This window comes from Musa acuminata, chromosome BXJ2-1, assembly GCF_036884655.1.
Source record: "Musa acuminata AAA Group cultivar baxijiao chromosome BXJ2-1, Cavendish_Baxijiao_AAA, whole genome shotgun sequence".
NCBI lineage: Eukaryota > Viridiplantae > Streptophyta > Magnoliopsida > Zingiberales > Musaceae > Musa > Musa acuminata.
This window is the reverse complement of record NC_088338.1, coordinates 2,758,323-2,775,634: the sequence shown is the minus strand read 5'-3', so window position 1 is coordinate 2,775,634 and position 17,312 is coordinate 2,758,323. Positions and strand designations below refer to the sequence as shown.

At 42.4% G+C, this 17,312-nt stretch overlaps 5 protein-coding genes across 5 annotated transcripts; 3 read left to right on the top strand and 2 right to left on the bottom strand.

The window, feature by feature from the left end:
- Positions 1-536: 536 nt before the first annotated feature.
- LOC103986606 (late embryogenesis abundant protein Lea14-A-like) lies at positions 537-1,321 on the bottom strand. The gene is made up of 2 exons (XM_009404645.3): positions 1,074-1,321; positions 537-989 (listed from the first exon to the last, which is right to left on the bottom strand). The coding sequence occupies exons 1-2, from the start codon at positions 1,277-1,279 to the stop codon at positions 716-718; spliced, it is 480 nt and encodes a 159-aa protein (XP_009402920.2). The 5' UTR covers positions 1,280-1,321; the 3' UTR covers positions 537-715.
- A 2,425-nt stretch (positions 1,322-3,746) lies between these two features.
- On the top strand, positions 3,747-5,467 carry LOC135598005 (UDP-glycosyltransferase 88B1-like). Its single transcript, XM_065091530.1, has one exon. It carries the CDS (start codon positions 3,792-3,794, stop codon positions 5,223-5,225), a length of 1,434 nt encoding a protein of 477 aa, XP_064947602.1. The 5' UTR covers positions 3,747-3,791; the 3' UTR covers positions 5,226-5,467.
- A 2,582-nt stretch (positions 5,468-8,049) lies between these two features.
- Positions 8,050-8,915, bottom strand: LOC135598004 (late embryogenesis abundant protein Lea14-A-like). Its single transcript, XM_065091529.1, has 2 exons — positions 8,575-8,915; positions 8,050-8,490 (listed from the first exon to the last, which is right to left on the bottom strand). Exons 1-2 carry the CDS (start codon positions 8,778-8,780, stop codon positions 8,217-8,219), a joined length of 480 nt encoding a protein of 159 aa, XP_064947601.1. The 5' UTR covers positions 8,781-8,915; the 3' UTR covers positions 8,050-8,216.
- A 2,069-nt stretch (positions 8,916-10,984) lies between these two features.
- On the top strand, positions 10,985-12,788 carry LOC135598425 (UDP-glycosyltransferase 88B1-like). The gene has a single exon (XM_065092195.1). The coding sequence runs from the start codon at positions 10,990-10,992 to the stop codon at positions 12,541-12,543; it is 1,554 nt and encodes a 517-aa protein (XP_064948267.1). The 5' UTR covers positions 10,985-10,989; the 3' UTR covers positions 12,544-12,788.
- Positions 12,789-14,742: 1,954 nt separating this feature from the next.
- LOC135598424 (hydroquinone glucosyltransferase-like) lies at positions 14,743-16,492 on the top strand. Its single transcript, XM_065092194.1, has one exon. It carries the CDS (start codon positions 14,810-14,812, stop codon positions 16,268-16,270), a length of 1,461 nt encoding a protein of 486 aa, XP_064948266.1. The 5' UTR covers positions 14,743-14,809; the 3' UTR covers positions 16,271-16,492.
- Positions 16,493-17,312: the final 820 nt, after the last annotated feature.

The window sequence follows — 17,312 nt, the reverse complement described above, 5'->3', positions numbered from 1 at the left end:
TCTTTTATCATGTATAAACTCCATATTGAGACAGTTTCTATCTCCCAAAGAAATGAGTCGGTGCAAGAAAGATGAGCCCAGCATCATTAAGCATAAATGATCAACATTTATAAATAATTAGATTTAAATTACTTGGATAAGTTGTAATGAATCTGGGTGAATTAAGATTAAGATTTGGATTAAGAATCTAAGTTGGGTGAATGGTTATTGATGAATTAGGATTTGCTCTAATTAATACATTCTCAATATTGTGATGAGAGTAAAAAAAGTAAAACAAATAATTAATGTATTCTTGGAGTTTTCTGCAGTAGATCTAAAGAAGATTGAGAGAAAAAACCTTCATGATTTATCTGAAAAAATATATAATGATTTTTGAGACTTTATTTTGGATTAGTTCAAAAGAGAATGATTATTTATATTTTATTTTTCTTATATAATGAAAAATTCGATTTTTTTCAAGTCACGCAGAGCACAAATCGGTTGATTGATGAAATCAAGTTAATTGATTGATAAAATATCAAAATATTTCATCCAAATCAGATTCGAATTTAATATTCATTCAAAATACGCTGAAATAACATGAATTATAAATATAGTCTTTCACCATCCGATTCATATCGGATACAAGTGACCTAAAAACAACACATTTTTAGCGTTGACTTCCATTTTCTTAATCTCATTGACCAAATGGAACACACAAAAGATGGAAGCTTGCTTAATCATCTCCGCCGCCGCCGCCGCAGAAGAGATCAGAGAGGGTGGGCAGTTTGATCTCGCCCTTGGTGGAGAGCGGGATGGTGAAGTCGCCGATGATAGGGAGGTCGATGGTCAACCCCACCTGCATCTCATAGTCGATGTCCCAGTCGCGGCCGATGTCTCTCATCAAGCTCATCAAGAAGTCGTAGGGGACCTTCAGCGAGACCTCCAGCTTCGTCTCCGCGCTCGCCGTCAGCGACCCCGGGTCCGGCATCGTCCCCGACGCCACCTCCCTACAAAGATCCACCATCATCGTGAAGAAGAAAAGCCAAAGGTTGGCGGAAGAAAGATTAGGAAAGGAAGGAAGAGACGGCAACCTGCCGGCGCTCTTGAGGGCGTAGGAGAGCTGGCAGATGGGGATGGAGTGGGAGTAGGGGTTGAGGACGGCGACTTCGCTGTGGAACAGGATGGAGTCGCGGGTGAAGCTCTTTATGGACAAGCTCTCGAGGGAGGCCTCCTGCTTCGGCATCTTCGCTATCTTCTCCGCCACGAACTCCTTCGCCTTGTCTATCAAACTCGACATCGCTCCTCGCAAGGATTTAGACACACCGAAGCAGAAGCCTATGAAGACGAGGCGAGGTCAGCCTTCTTTGGCTCCTCTACATATATATAGAAGGAAGGAGAGAGAGAGAGAGAGTTTGCGTGCGGGCAAATCCTGATCGCGGGGTGCGCCGCCTGAGGAGGACACCTACCACGATGGGCACGTCGAGAGATCCCATGCAAAAGGGGTCGGTGCCGGACGCGACGGGGTGGAATCTTCATATTAACTCATTCGAATAATGTCAATAAATATATTCTTTTATCTAAATCGTATGGTATCCTTACAATATATCTATTAATTAAATATATTCATAATTTTGATAAAATTTATAGTAAAAATATAATTAATGATGAATGAACGAACACAATGATAATCTCTTGAACAACGCTTTATTGCCGTTGTAAAATCGAATGATCAATAATGTTATTAGTGTCATGGATTTAGAAAACAATTTTCAAATACTTAATATTTATTATTAATTATTAAGAAAAATATAATTTATATGTATTTCTCGATAAATAAATAGAATTTCGAAATAAAATATCTAATGTTTATGAACGGAGTAGAATGAACTTAATATAATATTTATTTTTAGAAAGCAAAATAAATTTGGATGGATGATTGATAATTAATATTTTTAGGAAATAATTAATATTTATGTTTTAGAAAAAAATAAATCAGACGAACAGATTTATTTTTACAAAGAAAAAAATTAATATTATTTTCCAAATCAAACGAAAACAAAGGATAAAGTGAACGGCGTTGGATGGCAGATTCATGATTAGGTGAAGTCAATTGTCATTTCGTTGAGATGCACAATGTTTCGAAGGAAAAATGAGGGTTTATGGGAAGAATGTTAGAAAATAAGATGATTACGCGCTTGAAAACAAATAGGATATACACAAACCAATCGCGCATATGCTTTAGCTTCCAAAGGAATCAGAGAAACATGCAAATGGATTCCCTTAATCTATACTAACTTGCATTTTGCAATATGTCTTTTTATATGGAGTGGGAGACAACAGACAATCTAAAGTATAAAAAATTTGTTTTGTTAATAAAGATCTAAAGTGCGAAGAATTGATCTAAAGCACATGATATGTGGCATAAGATTGAAAGTTATATTTGTTGGAAGGTAAAAGGGCTTGTCATCATCATCTCGCATTTGTATATGATTCGACTTAGCTATGTTTAGCTGTCGTGTGGCTGTCAATTTAGAGATTTCCCTTTAGTGACTGGTCTTATCTTCACCGTTGTTAGGAGAATTTTTATGTAAGATATGAAAGTGGAAGGAGGATTAAAAGAATAGTTTCATATTGTTAATGATCAAAAGAATCAAATGGCATATATTGAGTTAAATATATAATTTTAATAAACTTATTTTTTATATTTAAATGGTTGAATTGTTCCACATCATTAAGTTAATTTTTAATAGTTTGATTGATATAGTTGAGTTTTTATAATTTGATCGATCAATCCACATATCTTACATTAAAAAGGGTTAGGGCATAATCCTAAAAGACTTTAACGAGTGTTAGTAAAAAATATTGTTAATATCTTGATTAATCTGATGTGGTTCAGACTCATATATACCAGAATGTTCGAAATATTTCCGAGGTAAAAATATCGTGCTCCCTCCAATGTGGAAATTATATGCTCTCGAGATAAAAATATTATATTTTCGAGGTATCACATACACGAAGACTAGATGGAAAGAGATTTTCCAACTTGATCTCTCTAATGTATAAGTTAGTAATTCGAGATTCCTAGATGTGGGTTAGAATAGTTTCAAAAAGGAAAGAACGAGAGCCTTTTTTTTCTTATTTAAAAAATATATTTTATACCTTAAAGATAAGAATAAAGTTTATAATTATCTTCCTTGTTATAAAAAAAAGTTTTAGATTATCTTTATAGTTAAAAATAATAATAAAATTTATGATTATATTTTTATGTTTCCTTAGATTTTTATCAAGTTGACGGATGATTTAGATCTTATATGGCAATCACGTGTTGACTAACCTTGTATCTCACTTCCAAGTTAAAGAGACAAATCTACCCACTCAACATCTAGAAACTTTGAGATCTAAATCATTCTTCCATCAACCAAGTAATATTTATCTTCGCCCCCACCACATAATATATCCACGCAACATCTAGAAACTTCGAGATCCAAATCGTTCTTCCATCAACCAAGTAATATTTATCTTCCGTCAATGTTTCTTCCAAATTTCGTTGTCATCACCACAGGCCACGACGAACTCGATGATCTTCGCTGACGTGGCCACGTGTTGACTGATAGGTGATTGAATGATGTGGGTGTGATCGACTTCAAATCAAGTAGCAGTATTTACCTCTGCACTCGAACGCAGTATTTACCACTGCGGTCGGTGTCGCCACCCTGTGCTATAAAAGTGGCCTTATATAATTCGAAGATGTCGCTTCGGACCACAGAGAGAGAGAGAGAGTGCGAGAGGAAGAGAGAGAGAGAGAGGATATGTTTGCTGCGGAAGAGAGGAAGCGGGGAGGAGTGGTGGTGTACCCGTCGCCGGGGATGGGCCACCTGGTGTCCATGGTGGAGCTCGGTAAGCTCTTCGTCCTGCACGGCATGGCCGTCACCGTCGTCACAGCCGACCCAACTTATAACACGCGCTCCACAGCGGCCTTCATTGCCCGCGCCTCCGCTGCCAACCCCTCCATTACCTTCCACCGCCTCCCTCCCGTCGCCCTCCCCCCCAACCACTCCCCCAACCACGAGGCCCTCGCCTTCGACCTCCTCCGCCTCTCCAACGTAAATCTCCTCAACTTCCTCCGCGACGCCGCCCCCCGAGCCATCGTCGTCGACATGTTCTGCAGCTTCGTCCTCGACGTCGCAGCTGAGCTCTGCATCCCCTGCTACACCTTCTTTAACTCCGGCGCTAGCGTCCTCGCCACTTTCTTCTACATCCCGACGTTGCACTCCACCACAGTCACGAGCTTCAGGGAGCTCGGCAGCGCCCAGCAGATGGTCCCCGGGATCCCGCCATTGCCAGCCGATCACATGCCGCTCCCATTGCTGGACCGCGAGGACGAGGCCTACGAGGGGTTCCTCCACGTCTGCTCCCGCTGGCCGGACGACCACGGCATCATCGTCAACACGTTCGACGCGCTCGAGCCGCGGGCGCTCGAAGCCATCGCCGCTGGCCGCTGCGTCACGGACGGCCGGGCGACTCCTCCCATCTACTCCATCGGACCTCTGATCACGTCGGATTGGAGGGAGAAGGCCAACAGGGCGGAGTGCTTCGAGTGGCTCGACGTTCAGCCCCGACACAGCGTGGTCTTCCTTTACTTCGGCACCCTGGGATTGTTCACAGCCGAGCAGCTGAAGGACATCGCCCTGGGTCTCGAGCGAAGCGGGAAGAGGTTCCTTTGGGTGGTGCGGAGCCCGCCGAGTAATGACCCGGCGAAGCGTTACGAGCTGCCGCCGGAGCCGGACCTGGACGCGCTGCTGCCGGAAGGTTTCCTAGAGCGGACAAGGGAGAGGGGTCTGGTGGTGAAGTCATGGGCCCCACAGGTGGAAGTGCTGAGCCACGATTCGGTGGGGGGTTTCGTGACCCATTGCGGGTGGAACTCGGTGCTGGAGGCGATCGTCGCCGAGGTGCCGATGGTGGGGTGGCCACTGTACGCAGAGCAGAAGATGAACAAGGTGTTCCTGACGGAGGAGATGCGACTGGCGGTGGCGATGGACGGATACGAGAGGGAACTGGTGTCAGCAGAGGAGGTGGAGGCCAAGGTTCGCTGGCTGATGGAGTCGGAGGCCGGCCGGCAGCTGAGGGCAAGGACGGCGGCGATGAAGGAGAGAGCAGTGGAGGCGGTCAAAGAAGGCGGCTCGTCGCATTCGGCGCTGGCGAAGCTGGTGGAGCAGTTGAAAGGTGGCGTGCGTGGCCGCTGAGTCCAGGTGGACTGGCGTCGACCACCGTCCTGATCAAATATGTGCTGATGAGTCATTGACGGTGACGGTAGTTCAGTCCAACCATCATGAATAATAATGTGGTAATAGTCGTTGGATTATGGGTGGCTGTTGTCGATGTTCCGTGTTTTTTATCGTCCATTTGATCTGTGGACTAGTTCTGAAGTTGTACTTGCTCATTTGGTCACCGTTTGAAAAAATTAAATACCACTCCTATTATTCTCAATATATTTTTTTTCTTCACTCACAATTATTCTTTCATTCATCTATTTTAAGGAGAAATTTATGTCTTCAACGTTGATAGGGAACCTTAGGATGTGGCCAATGGATCAGACTTGGTTTAATCTTAAATGCACAGAATCGCCTATGTGGTTACTCAAATGGAGGCATGTTAGGTTTGGTCCAGGTTTCGTCATCAAAATGCAAGGAGTTGCTCTTCCTCCCCTACCAAGTTGTTGCTCCTTCCTCGTTAAGTTCCTGCACACAGGCCGAAGTTGAGAATGAGATTTTCCGACTCAACTCATCTGAAGCCCGAGTCATTGTTGAATGGTGTTCGAGGGAGTTTGAGTGTTCAAAGTCTCACCTTCCGGTTGTACATGGTTTGTTAATGATCTGTTAATAACTATCGACTCCTCGGGTAACCGACTCATACCTTCTGTACGGGCCCTGATCGACCTGTACGGATCGACGCCGTGTGACACCATTCCCAACTTTTCGGAGCAACTTTGTACTATGCTATATTGTCTTATACGACCTTGGACAATGTGGGAACAGACGATCATCTCATCCAAGTTCGAAGTATCGCATCAACGTAATGTATCATATCAGTCTTGAGAATCCACGTTGTCACTGATGTAACTACCGATTGTTGTCGTATGAATGATATCAGAATATATCCTATCAAACTTAAAAAAAAATATTTTTAAATGAGTGATATAATCATATTGTACCGTCTTGAACTTATCATAATACCCGAAAAGGTCACAATTTGAACTGTAATGGCACTGGAAAGGTAAATTTTTACTAATTCAGTCATGAGAGGAAACAATCGGGAAGAGAATCCATGTTTTTTGGATGTAATTTAAAGCATATTTTATCCACTTTGTAGCATATATATAGATCCACATCTTTGTGCCAAATCTTCAACAAATGTAGCTCTAAACAGCAAAAGGGAAATAATTTAATGTCATGCAACTCTTATCCAACATGCAAACCAAAGGAAAGGAAGAGAGAAATCACATGGAACAGAGATAGCTCTCACAAGTTTCTCCAGAAGGCAATGTCACTGTACATGGCTTTCATCTTCACCTTGATCCTCTTCTTGGCCTTTTTCTTCTCCATCCACCCTTTCCCCAAAACTCCCTTCCCAATCAGAAACCCCTTGGCTCATCTGAGAGGTTGGGGGAGCCGCTGGAGAAGGGCAGCACCATGACATGCCTGTCAAGGATGTGGCAAAGGGAGCTCAGATCAAAGGAGTCATACAATACAATGGGCTTCCACAGTCCCAAACAAGCATCATTTTCTCCCTTTTCTATTCCTCATCTTTCGATGTGACTTCTGCTTTTCTTCTACTTTTTCTCTCTGTATGTAGAACTCAAAACGAGTTGTACTCTTTGAACGACCGATGAATCGACTAACATGGAGATTTTGTGAAGTGAGATCGTATGGGCAATCCGATGGTAAGCTGTCATATCAGTGATGATGTGATTCGGGATGATTGGGTAGGTAGTCTAGGATCTTTCTGGCTGCAAGATTTTCTCTTGAGTTTGAATCATTCGACTATTCCTGAGAGATGATCTGTCTTGTCTTAATGTAGTTATGTCCTAACAACGGGGTCACCTCCTGATCGTCTATAATCATGTATGACTGATATCGAGAGTTGCCCGACACGCTCCTCCAATGCTTAAGTCAGCGAAGAGGAAAAGATAATAGTGTAAACTACGTGATTATATTAGTATGTCGAGAGTTCCCCCATTCAGTATGAGCTGATGAGTTCTTTTATACCCGATCTGAGAGTCTTCTTAATAATTCGTTTGTGATAAAATTAGGTGAACTGTATGATCATTCTTTGATCTTGATAAGGTAAGACTGTAACCTAGAGTCTTGCTTAGATGTTGATCTTAATGGGTATATGAGCTAACATGGTTCCGAGGAGTAAAGACAAATTGCTTCTATATGTCACTCAATTAGATTAATTTTTTTTATTGGTTGCTTAACGTGAATACCATAATCTCCATAATTAGAATCTTCGCAGGTGATTTATATACATCATTTAGCTTGTGATGGTTTCTATCTCCTAAAGAAACGAGTGGATGCAAGAAATATGAGCCCAGCATAATTAAACAAAAACGATTAACATTTATAAATAATTAGATTTAAATTACTTGGATAAATTGTAATCAATCTTGGTGAATTAAGATTTGGATTTGGATTAAGAATCTAAGTTGGGAGAATGGTTATTGATGAATTAGGATTTGCTCTAATTAATACATACTCAATATTGTGATGAGAGAAAAAATGTAAAACAAATAATTTGTGTATTCTTGGAGTTTTCTATAGTGGATATTGAGAGAAAAATTATTTTTCATGTGAAAAAATATATAATGATTTTTGAGACTTTAGTTTGGATTAGTTCAAAAGAGATTGATTCTTTATATCTTATTTTTCTTATATAATGAAAAATTCGATTTTATTCAAATCATGCAGAGCATATATCGGTGTTTTTTAATATTCATTGATTGATTGATAAAATAAAGTTAATTGATTGATAAAATATCAAAATATTTCATCCAGATCAGATTCGAATTTAATATTCATTCCAATTACGCTTAAATAATATGAATTATAAATATAGTCTTTCACCATCCGATTCATATCGGAAACAAGTGACCTAAAAACAACACATTTTTAGCGTTGACTTCCGTTTTCTTAATCATATTAACCAAATGGGACACACAAAAGATGGAAGCTTGCTTAATCATCTCCTCCTCCGCCGCCGCAGAAGAGGTCGGAGAGGGTGGGCAGCTTGATCTCGCCCTTGGTGGAGAGCGGGATGGTGAAGTCGCCGATGATAGGGAGGTCGATGGTCAACCCCACCTGCATCTCATAGTCGATGTCCCAGTCGCGGCCGATGTCTCTCATCAAGCTTATCAGGAAGTCGTAGGGGACCTTCACCGAGACCTCCAGCTTCGTCTCCGCGCTCGCCGTCAGCGACCCCGGGTCCGGCATCGTCCCCAACGCCACCTCCCTACAAAGATCCACCATCATCGTGAAGAAGAAACGCCAAAAGTTGGAGGAAGAAAGAGTAGGAAAGGAAGGAAGAGACGGCAACCTGCCGGCGCTCTTGAGGGCGTAGGAGAGCTGGGAGATGGGGATGGAGTGGGAGTAGGGGTTGAGGACGGCGACTTCGCTGTGGAACAGGATGGAGTCGCGGGTGAAGCTCTTTATGGACAAGCTCTCGAGGGAGGCCTCCGGCTTCGGCATCTTCGCTATCTTCTCCGCCACGAACTCCTTCGCCTTGTCTATCAAATTCGACATCGCTCCTCGCAAGGATTTCGACACACACCGAAGCAGAAGCCTATGAAGACGAGGCGAGGTGAGCCTTCTTTGGCTCGTCTACATATCTATAGAAGGAGAGAGAGAGTTTGTGTGCGGGCAAATCCGGATCGCGAGGTGCGCCGCCTGAGGAGGACACCAACCACGATGGGCACGTCGCGAGATCCCATGCAAAAGGGGTCGGTGCCGGACGCGACGGGGTGGAATCTTCATATTAACCCATTCAAATAATTCATTCCGTACCCTTACGATATCTATTGATTCAATAAATTTATAATTTTATAAAATTTATAAGAAAAAAATTAATGAACGATGAATAAACAACGGTTTATTGACATGTAAAATCGAATGATCGATAATGCTATTAGGGTCAAGGACTTATATTTTTCAAATAATTAATATTTATTATTAATTATTAAAAAATGTTTTTGTATTTCTTGATAAATAAATAGAATTTCGAAAGAAAATATTTAATATTAATGAACGGAGTAGAATGAACTTTATATAATATTATTTTTAGAAAGCAAAATAAATTTGTGTGGAGGATTGATAATTAATATATTTTAGGATATAATTAATATTTATTTTTAGAAAGAAATAAATCAGAAGAACAGATTTATTTTTATAAAGAAAACAATTAATATTTATTTTCTAATGCAGACGAAAAGAACGAAACAGAATGAACAGCGTTGGATGGCGGACTCGTGAGTCGGTGAACTATGTGTCAATTGTCAATTTTTTGAGATGCACAATGTTTTGGAGGAAAAGTGAGAGTTTATGGGAGGAATGTTGGAAAATGAGATGATCATATACTTCAGCTTCCAATGGAATCCGAGGAACATGCAAAAGCCTTCCTTTCATCTATAAAAACTTGTTTTTTTGCAATATGGTTTTTTTATACGAGTAGGAGACATATTGTTTTTTGCAATATATTTTTTATTTAAATTAGTAAATTAATTTGTCGGATTATGTTAATCTTGAATAGTTTGATTGATATAGCTAAGTTTTTCCAATTTGACCAATCAATCAGCATATCTTATTGTTATACCTTAAAAGGTTAGGGCATAATCATGAAATCTTATTGTGATCCTTATGTTTATGTAAGAATGTCCGAGACATCTTTGAGATAGAAATAATATGCTCTTGATTTGAAAATATCGTACTTCTAATATATCACTTGCATGAAAAATGAGATAATAAGAGGTTTTCAAAACGAATTTCTCTGATATAAAATGGGGAGAGCATAAGTTTTTTTATCTTATTTAAAATATATTTTTTATACCTTAAAGAATGAAAAAATAATTTATGATTACTTTTCTTATAATAAAAGAAGATAATAAAGTTTGATATTATCTTGTCAAAGAGAATAAAGTTTATAATTATATCCTTTGTTATAATAAATAATATTTTTTATTTTAAAGTTTTATACATTTTTTCTTGCACTATTCTTTTTTATCATATTGGCAAATACAATTTTCTTAACCGTATCATGCATATTTGCAGCCTTATATCTCACTTCCAAGATAAAGAGACAAATCTAGCCATGCAACATCTAGAAACTTTCTGATCGAAATCATTCTTCCATCTAACAAGTAATATATATCTTCACCCCCACCACATAATACAATGTTTCATGTACTGCCATCCATTGCCACTGACATACACACACACAGACAAAAAGAGGCATCAATTATTGGTCTGAGGCATCAATTATTGTTAGCGTTTCTTTTTTCTAATCTTAATTTTATTTTTTAGAAATATTTGTATTTTTATTACAGAAAACAATTGATGAAATATGTTCTATCTTAAGTTTTTCGATTATATGACATTTTTTTCTTGCAAATGGTGTTTGGAACTGAGATATTCTCAGCTTAAATATAATGGATGTGTCATTATTTGATTCATTGGTCCACAGTTAACTCGATGACATATTCTCTGACGTGGCCACGTGATGTCTGACATGTGATTGAATCATGTAGATGTGATGGAAATTAAATTCAACAGTAATTACTCGTGTACTCGAACTCGTCCGATTTCTGAACGCACGTGCGATCATCGTGTGAAGATGAGGTAAGAGCTTCTCTCATCCATCAAGACGGTTCAACCACTGCGGTCGGTTCGCCTCTTACTGACACGTCGTGCACACCTTCCCAAACACGTCCACATTCATCGGGTTCAGGCGAAATCGCCAATGAGACAACGGAGCCATTTCCACCACCGGTCGATAGAAATGTGGCCTCATATAATTCGACGATGTCGCTTTGGTAAAGAGAGAGAGAGAGAGAGTGTGAGAGAGAGAGAGAGAGAGGATATGTTTGCTGCGGAAGAGAGGAAGCGGGGAGGAGTGGTGCTGTACCCGTCACCGGGGATGGGCCACCTGGTGTCCATGATGGAGCTCGGAAAGCTCTTCGTTCTCCACGGAATGGCCGTCGCCGTCGTCACCGTCGACCCACCTTACAACACCGGCTCCACCGCGGCCTTCATTTCCCGAGCCTCCGCCGCCAACCCCTCCATTACCTTCCACCGCCTTCCCCCCGTCGCCCTCCCCCCCAACCCCTCCCCCAACCACGAGGCCCTCGCCTTCGACCTCCTCCGCCTCTCCAACGCAAATCTCCTCAACTTCCTCCGCGAAACCGCCCCCAGAGCCATCGTCGTCGACTTGTTCTGCAGCTTCGCCCTCGACGTTGCCGCTGAGCTCTGCATCCCCTGCTACGCCTTCTTTACCTCCGGCGCTAGCGTCCTCGCCACTTTCTTCTACATCCCGACGTTGCACTCCACCACAGTCAAGAGCTTCAGGGAGCTCGGCAGCGCCCCGCTGCTGGTCCCCGGGATCCCGCCATTGCCCGCTGACCACATGCCGCTCCCAATGCTGGACCGCGAGGACGAGGCCTACAAGGGGTTCCTCCACGTCTGCTCCCGCTTGCCGGACGCCCACGGCATCATCGTCAACACGTTCGACGCGCTCGAGCCGCGGGCGCTCGAAGCCATCGCCGCTGGCCGCTGCGTCACGGACGGCCGGGCGACTCCTCCCATCTACTCCATCGGACCTCTGATCACGTCGGATTGGAGGGAGAAGGCCAACAGGGCGGAGTGCTTCGAGTGGCTCGACGCTCAGCCCCGAGACAGCGTGGTCTTCCTTTGCTTCGGTAGCCTGGGCTTGGTCACAGCCGCGCAGCTGAAGGAGATCGCCGCGGGGCTCGAGCGAAGCAGGCAGAGGTTCCTGTGGGTGGTGCGGAGCCCGCCGAGTAACGACCCGGCGAAGCGTTACGAGCGGCCGCTGGAGCCGGACCTCGACGCGCTGCTGCCGGAAGGTTTCCTGGAGCGGACAAGCGAGAGGGGTCTGGTGGTGAAGTCATGGGCGCCGCAGGTTGAGGTGCTGAGCCATGATTCGGTGGGGGGGTTCGTGACCCACTGCGGGTGGAACTCGGTGCTGGAGGCGATCGTCGCCGAGGTGCCGATGGTGGGGTGGCCACTGTACGCAGAGCAGAAGATGAACAAGGTGTTCCTGACGGAGGAGATGCGACTGGCGGTGGCGATGGACGGATATGAGGGGGAGCTGGTGTCAGCAGAGGAGGTGGAGGCCAAGGTTCGCTGGCTGATGGAGTCGGAGGGGGGCCGACAGCTGAGGGAAAGGACGGCGACGATGAAGGAGAGAGCGGTGGAGGCGCTCAGAGAAGGGGGCTCGTCGCATTCGGCGCTGGCGAAGCTGGTGGGGCAGTTGAAAGGCGAGGTGCGTGACCGCTGAGTCAAGGTGGACTAGTCGTTGACTGCGGTCCTCATCAAATACTTGCCGATGAGTCTTTGACGGTGACGATGGTTCAGTCCAACCATCGCGAATAATAATAAGGTAATACTTATTGGATTTTGGGTGGCTGTTGTCGGTGTTCCGTGTTTTCTATCGTCCATTTGATCTGTGTACTATTTCTGATGTTGTACTCGTTCATTTGATCACCGTTTGAAAAAATTAAATACCATTACTATTATTCTCAATATATTTTTTTCTTCACTCATAACTATTCTTTTCATTCATCTATTTTGGAGGAGAAATTTATGTCTTGAACATGAAAAAAATTCTTTTTAAAAAAGAGACACTGTCATATTTGTACTATCTTGAGCTAGTAAAATATATCATGATACCTGAAAAGATCACGATTTGAGCTGTAATGGCACTGGAAAGGTTAACTTTTACTAATTCAATCATGAGAGGAAACAATCGATAAGAAGATCCATGTTTTTTTGGATGTAATTTAAAGCTTATTATCCACTTTGTAGCATATATATATATATATATATATATATATATCCACATCTTTATGTCGAATCTTCAACAAATGTAGCTTTAAACATCCAAAAGGAAAATAATTCAATGTCATGCAACTCTTATCCAACATGCAAACCAAGGAAAGAAAGAAAGACATAACTTGGAAGAAAGATGGCTCTCACAAGTTTCTCCAGAAAGCAATGAAACTGTACATGGCCTTCATCATCACCTTGATCCTCTTCTTGGCCTGTTTCTTTTCCATCCACCAATTCCCCAACACTCCCTTCCCAATCAGAAACTCCTTAGGCTTATCTGGGAGGTTTGGGGAGCTGCTGGAGAAGGGCAGCACCCTGATATGCCTGTCGAGGATGTGGCAGAGAGCTCAAATCAAAGCAATGGGCTGCCACAGTCCCAAACAAGCATCTTTTTCTCTTCTTCTCCCTTCTTCTCTTTCTTGAACACCTCTGCCATCTCTTCTACCTTTTCCCTATCTACTATGTAGAGCTTAAAATGAGTTGTACTCTGATGATTCTGAGAGCATATGTGGTTGGTCCTTTTGGAGTGAAGACGAATTGTTTCTGCATCTTATCTCAATTTGCCTTACATGAATACAGTAATCTCAGGAATTAGAAGCTTGGCTGATATGTATATCATTTAGCTTGTGATGGTTTCTATCCGCCCAAAGAAATGAGTCAGTGCAAGAAACAACGAAGCATGTGCCCAGCGTCATTAACCATGAACGATCAACATTTATAAATATTTATATTTAAATTATTTGGATAAGTCTAATTAGATTCTAAAACATTCATGAATTAAGATTAGGATTTGGATTAAGGATCTAAGTAGGAAGAATAGTTATTGGTGAGTGAGGATTTGTTCTATAAATACATTGGTAATATTGTGATGAGAAAAAAAGTATAAAAAAATATTTTGAGTATTTTTAGAGTTTTCTGCAGTGGATCTGAGAAAAAAATTCTTTATGATTCATATGAAAAAATATATAATATTTTTTTAGATATATTATATAATAAAATATTTAATTTTATTCTAATCATGCAGAGCTGATGTCCATATTTTTTAAATTTAAAATCTTTTTATTGGATTAAATGCTTCCATGTGGTTGCCCAATTGTGAGGAAACATGTTGCCTTTTGTAACCTTATTCAACTTGCTCACATTATCATCTTCCTCAACATCTAGTATAATAACATGCCCATCTACCTCTAATTCTATTCCGAATGATGTCACTGATAGTTAAGAAGATATAATTTTCCATTTATAAGCTTCGACCAAGTCAAATTTGATCCTCATCTCTTATCGAACGAGTACATAATAATAATAATAATAATAATAGATCATATACTTATATTTACGGCTCTTTCGTCAACATAAAAAATCGATGGTTAGTCAAAAACAACTGCCGCAAGTTGCAATGTTTAAAATATCAATATTTTCAAATTGTGACGTTATATATATATATATATATATATATATATATATATATATATATATATATATATATATATATATATATATATATATATATATATATATATATATATATATATATGATCTTATAGACAATATGATCTTATAGAATGAGGTACAAAGTGCAATGTGCTAATTAATTAGATATATGTCTCCTTCGAGATACCGTGCGTTGCGCGCACGCCTTAGAGTGCATTGCAATTTAGTTGTTGGGTCCATTCGGTGCATATAACCGCAACAATAACGGAGGTGTTGGCTCCACGATGACGAGCCAAGAGAAGAGCCTGGAGAAGCATCAACAGCCAGCAGCAGCAATGGAGGTCGAAGTGGAAGCGGAAGTGGAAGGAGGTGTCGATCTCTCGCCCCACGTAGTCATGCTGTCGAGCCCCGGCATGGGCCACCTGATCCCGCTCGCCGAGTTCGCGAGGCGCCTTGCCGTCCATCACGGCTTCTCCGTCACCCTCATCGCCACCGCCGACTTCGCCTCCTCCTCCGTCCACCGGGTCTTCGTTGACTCTCTCCCGCCCGGCGTCGCCTTCGTCACCCTCCCCCCCGTTGACGTCCCCGATGGCATGGACATCACCGCCACAATCTCTCTCACCATAGTCGAATCGCTTCCCGCCCTCCGCCGCATCGTCTCAGGGCTGAAACGGACTGCCCGCCTCGTGGCGTTCGTCGCGGATCTCTTCGGCACCGACACCTTCGACCTCGCGAGCGAGTTCGGCATTCCTCCCTTCATCTTCTTCGCCTCCAACCTATTCCTCTTGTCCTTGTCCCTCCACCTGCCCGCACTCCACGAGACCATGCCGCGGCTTCCTGACCCCGTCACGCTGCCAGGATGCCTCCCGATGCATTGGGCCGACCTCCCGATCGCGGTGAAGGACTGGACGACCGAAGAGTTTACGTGGCTGTTGCACCATCTGAAGCGTTACGAGAAAGCCGAAGGGATTCTGGTGAACAGCTTCCAGGAGATGGAGCCGGAGACGGCAGCGGTGTTGAAAGAGAAGAAGCCAGGCCAGCCGCCAATCCACCTGATCGGGCCGCTCGTGCAAAATGGGGGGTCGAGTTGGAGCCCGGAAGAGTCGCTGTGCTTGAAGTGGTTGGACGAACAACCAGATGCGTCCGTGGTGTATGTTTCTTTGGGTAGCCTCGGAGTGTTGAGCCGCGAACAGATCAAGGAGATGGCTCTCGGGCTGGAGATGAGCGGCCATGGGTTCCTCTGGGTGGTCAAAAGCCCAGCAGCAGAAGAGGGCGCCGCCGGAGGCAGCAACGCTGACCCGGAGAGCTACTTGCCCGAATGCTTCTTGGAGAGGACGAAGGGAACGGGGTTGGTGGTGTCATTCTGGGCGCCGCAGGTCCGGATCCTGAGCCACCGGGCGGTGGGGGGCTTCCTGACACACTGCGGGTGGAGCTCGACGTTGGAGAGCGCCGTGCACGAGGTGCCCATGATCGCGTGGCCGCTGTACGCGGAGCAGCGGATGAACGCCCTGATGCTGGCGGACAGGCTGAAGGTGGCGCTGAGGGTCAAAGCAAGGGAGGACGGCGTCGTCCGGAGGGAGGAGATTTCGGCGGCGGTGGCCGAGTTGATGAAGGGGGAGGAAGGCCGGGCGGCGAGGGAAAGGGTGAGGCAACTCCAGGTGGCAGCCACAGCGGCCGCTGCCGTAGGTGGGACTTCCCACGAGGCCCTCGCGGAGGTAGTCGCCAAATGGAAGGATTCGTCTTGAGAGACTCTCCTCTGTTCTACCATCACAACGACACCAGTACCGTTCATCTCACTCATACTTTCAATCTCGTCCGTTCATTAATCTATCAGATCAAACGAACGGTTGGAGATTAAGAGAAGCAGTGACGTGGGCACCACTCTGTAATTTATGCAGGTTAATCATTTGTAATAATTCGCTTGAAATTTACGAAGCCACCACAATAGTTAATATCAAGTGGTAGCATCAAGTTTGACTTTAATGTCCATTTAATGAATGGTAGCCTTTGCTGAAAATTTATTTTCTGAAATAAAAAATGTTGACAAATGTTGAGAAAGTACATTTATTAATTTGTCAAGTCCAATTCAGTGGCTATGGTTGCTTGAAAGTCCAATTGAGTTGCGTATGATTCAAGTCGTTGGTTTATGGTCAAACTTTCTAGAAAAATGCTTTAAAAAGTGTTTTTTTTTTTAGTTTGGAGTATATAGTAATCCATATCCAACTTTTTTTGAGTATCCGAATCTTTCATCTAATGTATTTAAAGTAAATTCCATTGTTATTTTTTTTTGTGAGTTTGAAAATAATTGAAAAGAAAAAGAGTAAATTCTTAAAACAAATTAAAAAAATATTTTGTTCCAAAAGTATTACTCAAATTGAATGCATTTAATTTTTTTAAGAGATAATATTATCCCTAACCTTCACTCGTCCCATTCTCATCACTAACATCTATAAAATACTATATAATATTTTAAAATATAACATAATTTTTGTTTGAAAAATATATACTGTTTTTAAAAAAAAACATTCTGTATAATAAACAGAATTTTTTTTTGGATTTGAGTGAAAAAATACATATAGTGTTTGGAGGTATTTTTGAGATAGGTGATGACTATTTGAGAATTATGGAAATTGAAGTCTCTAATTTTACGTGGTTACACTCGAAAATGAATTGGAACCTACTCAAAATGTATATATTATATTAAAATATATCAAATTTAATAGTAAAATACTCTAAAATTATTTAATAAAAAAAAAATAAAACATGTATTAGTATAACATTTGACTT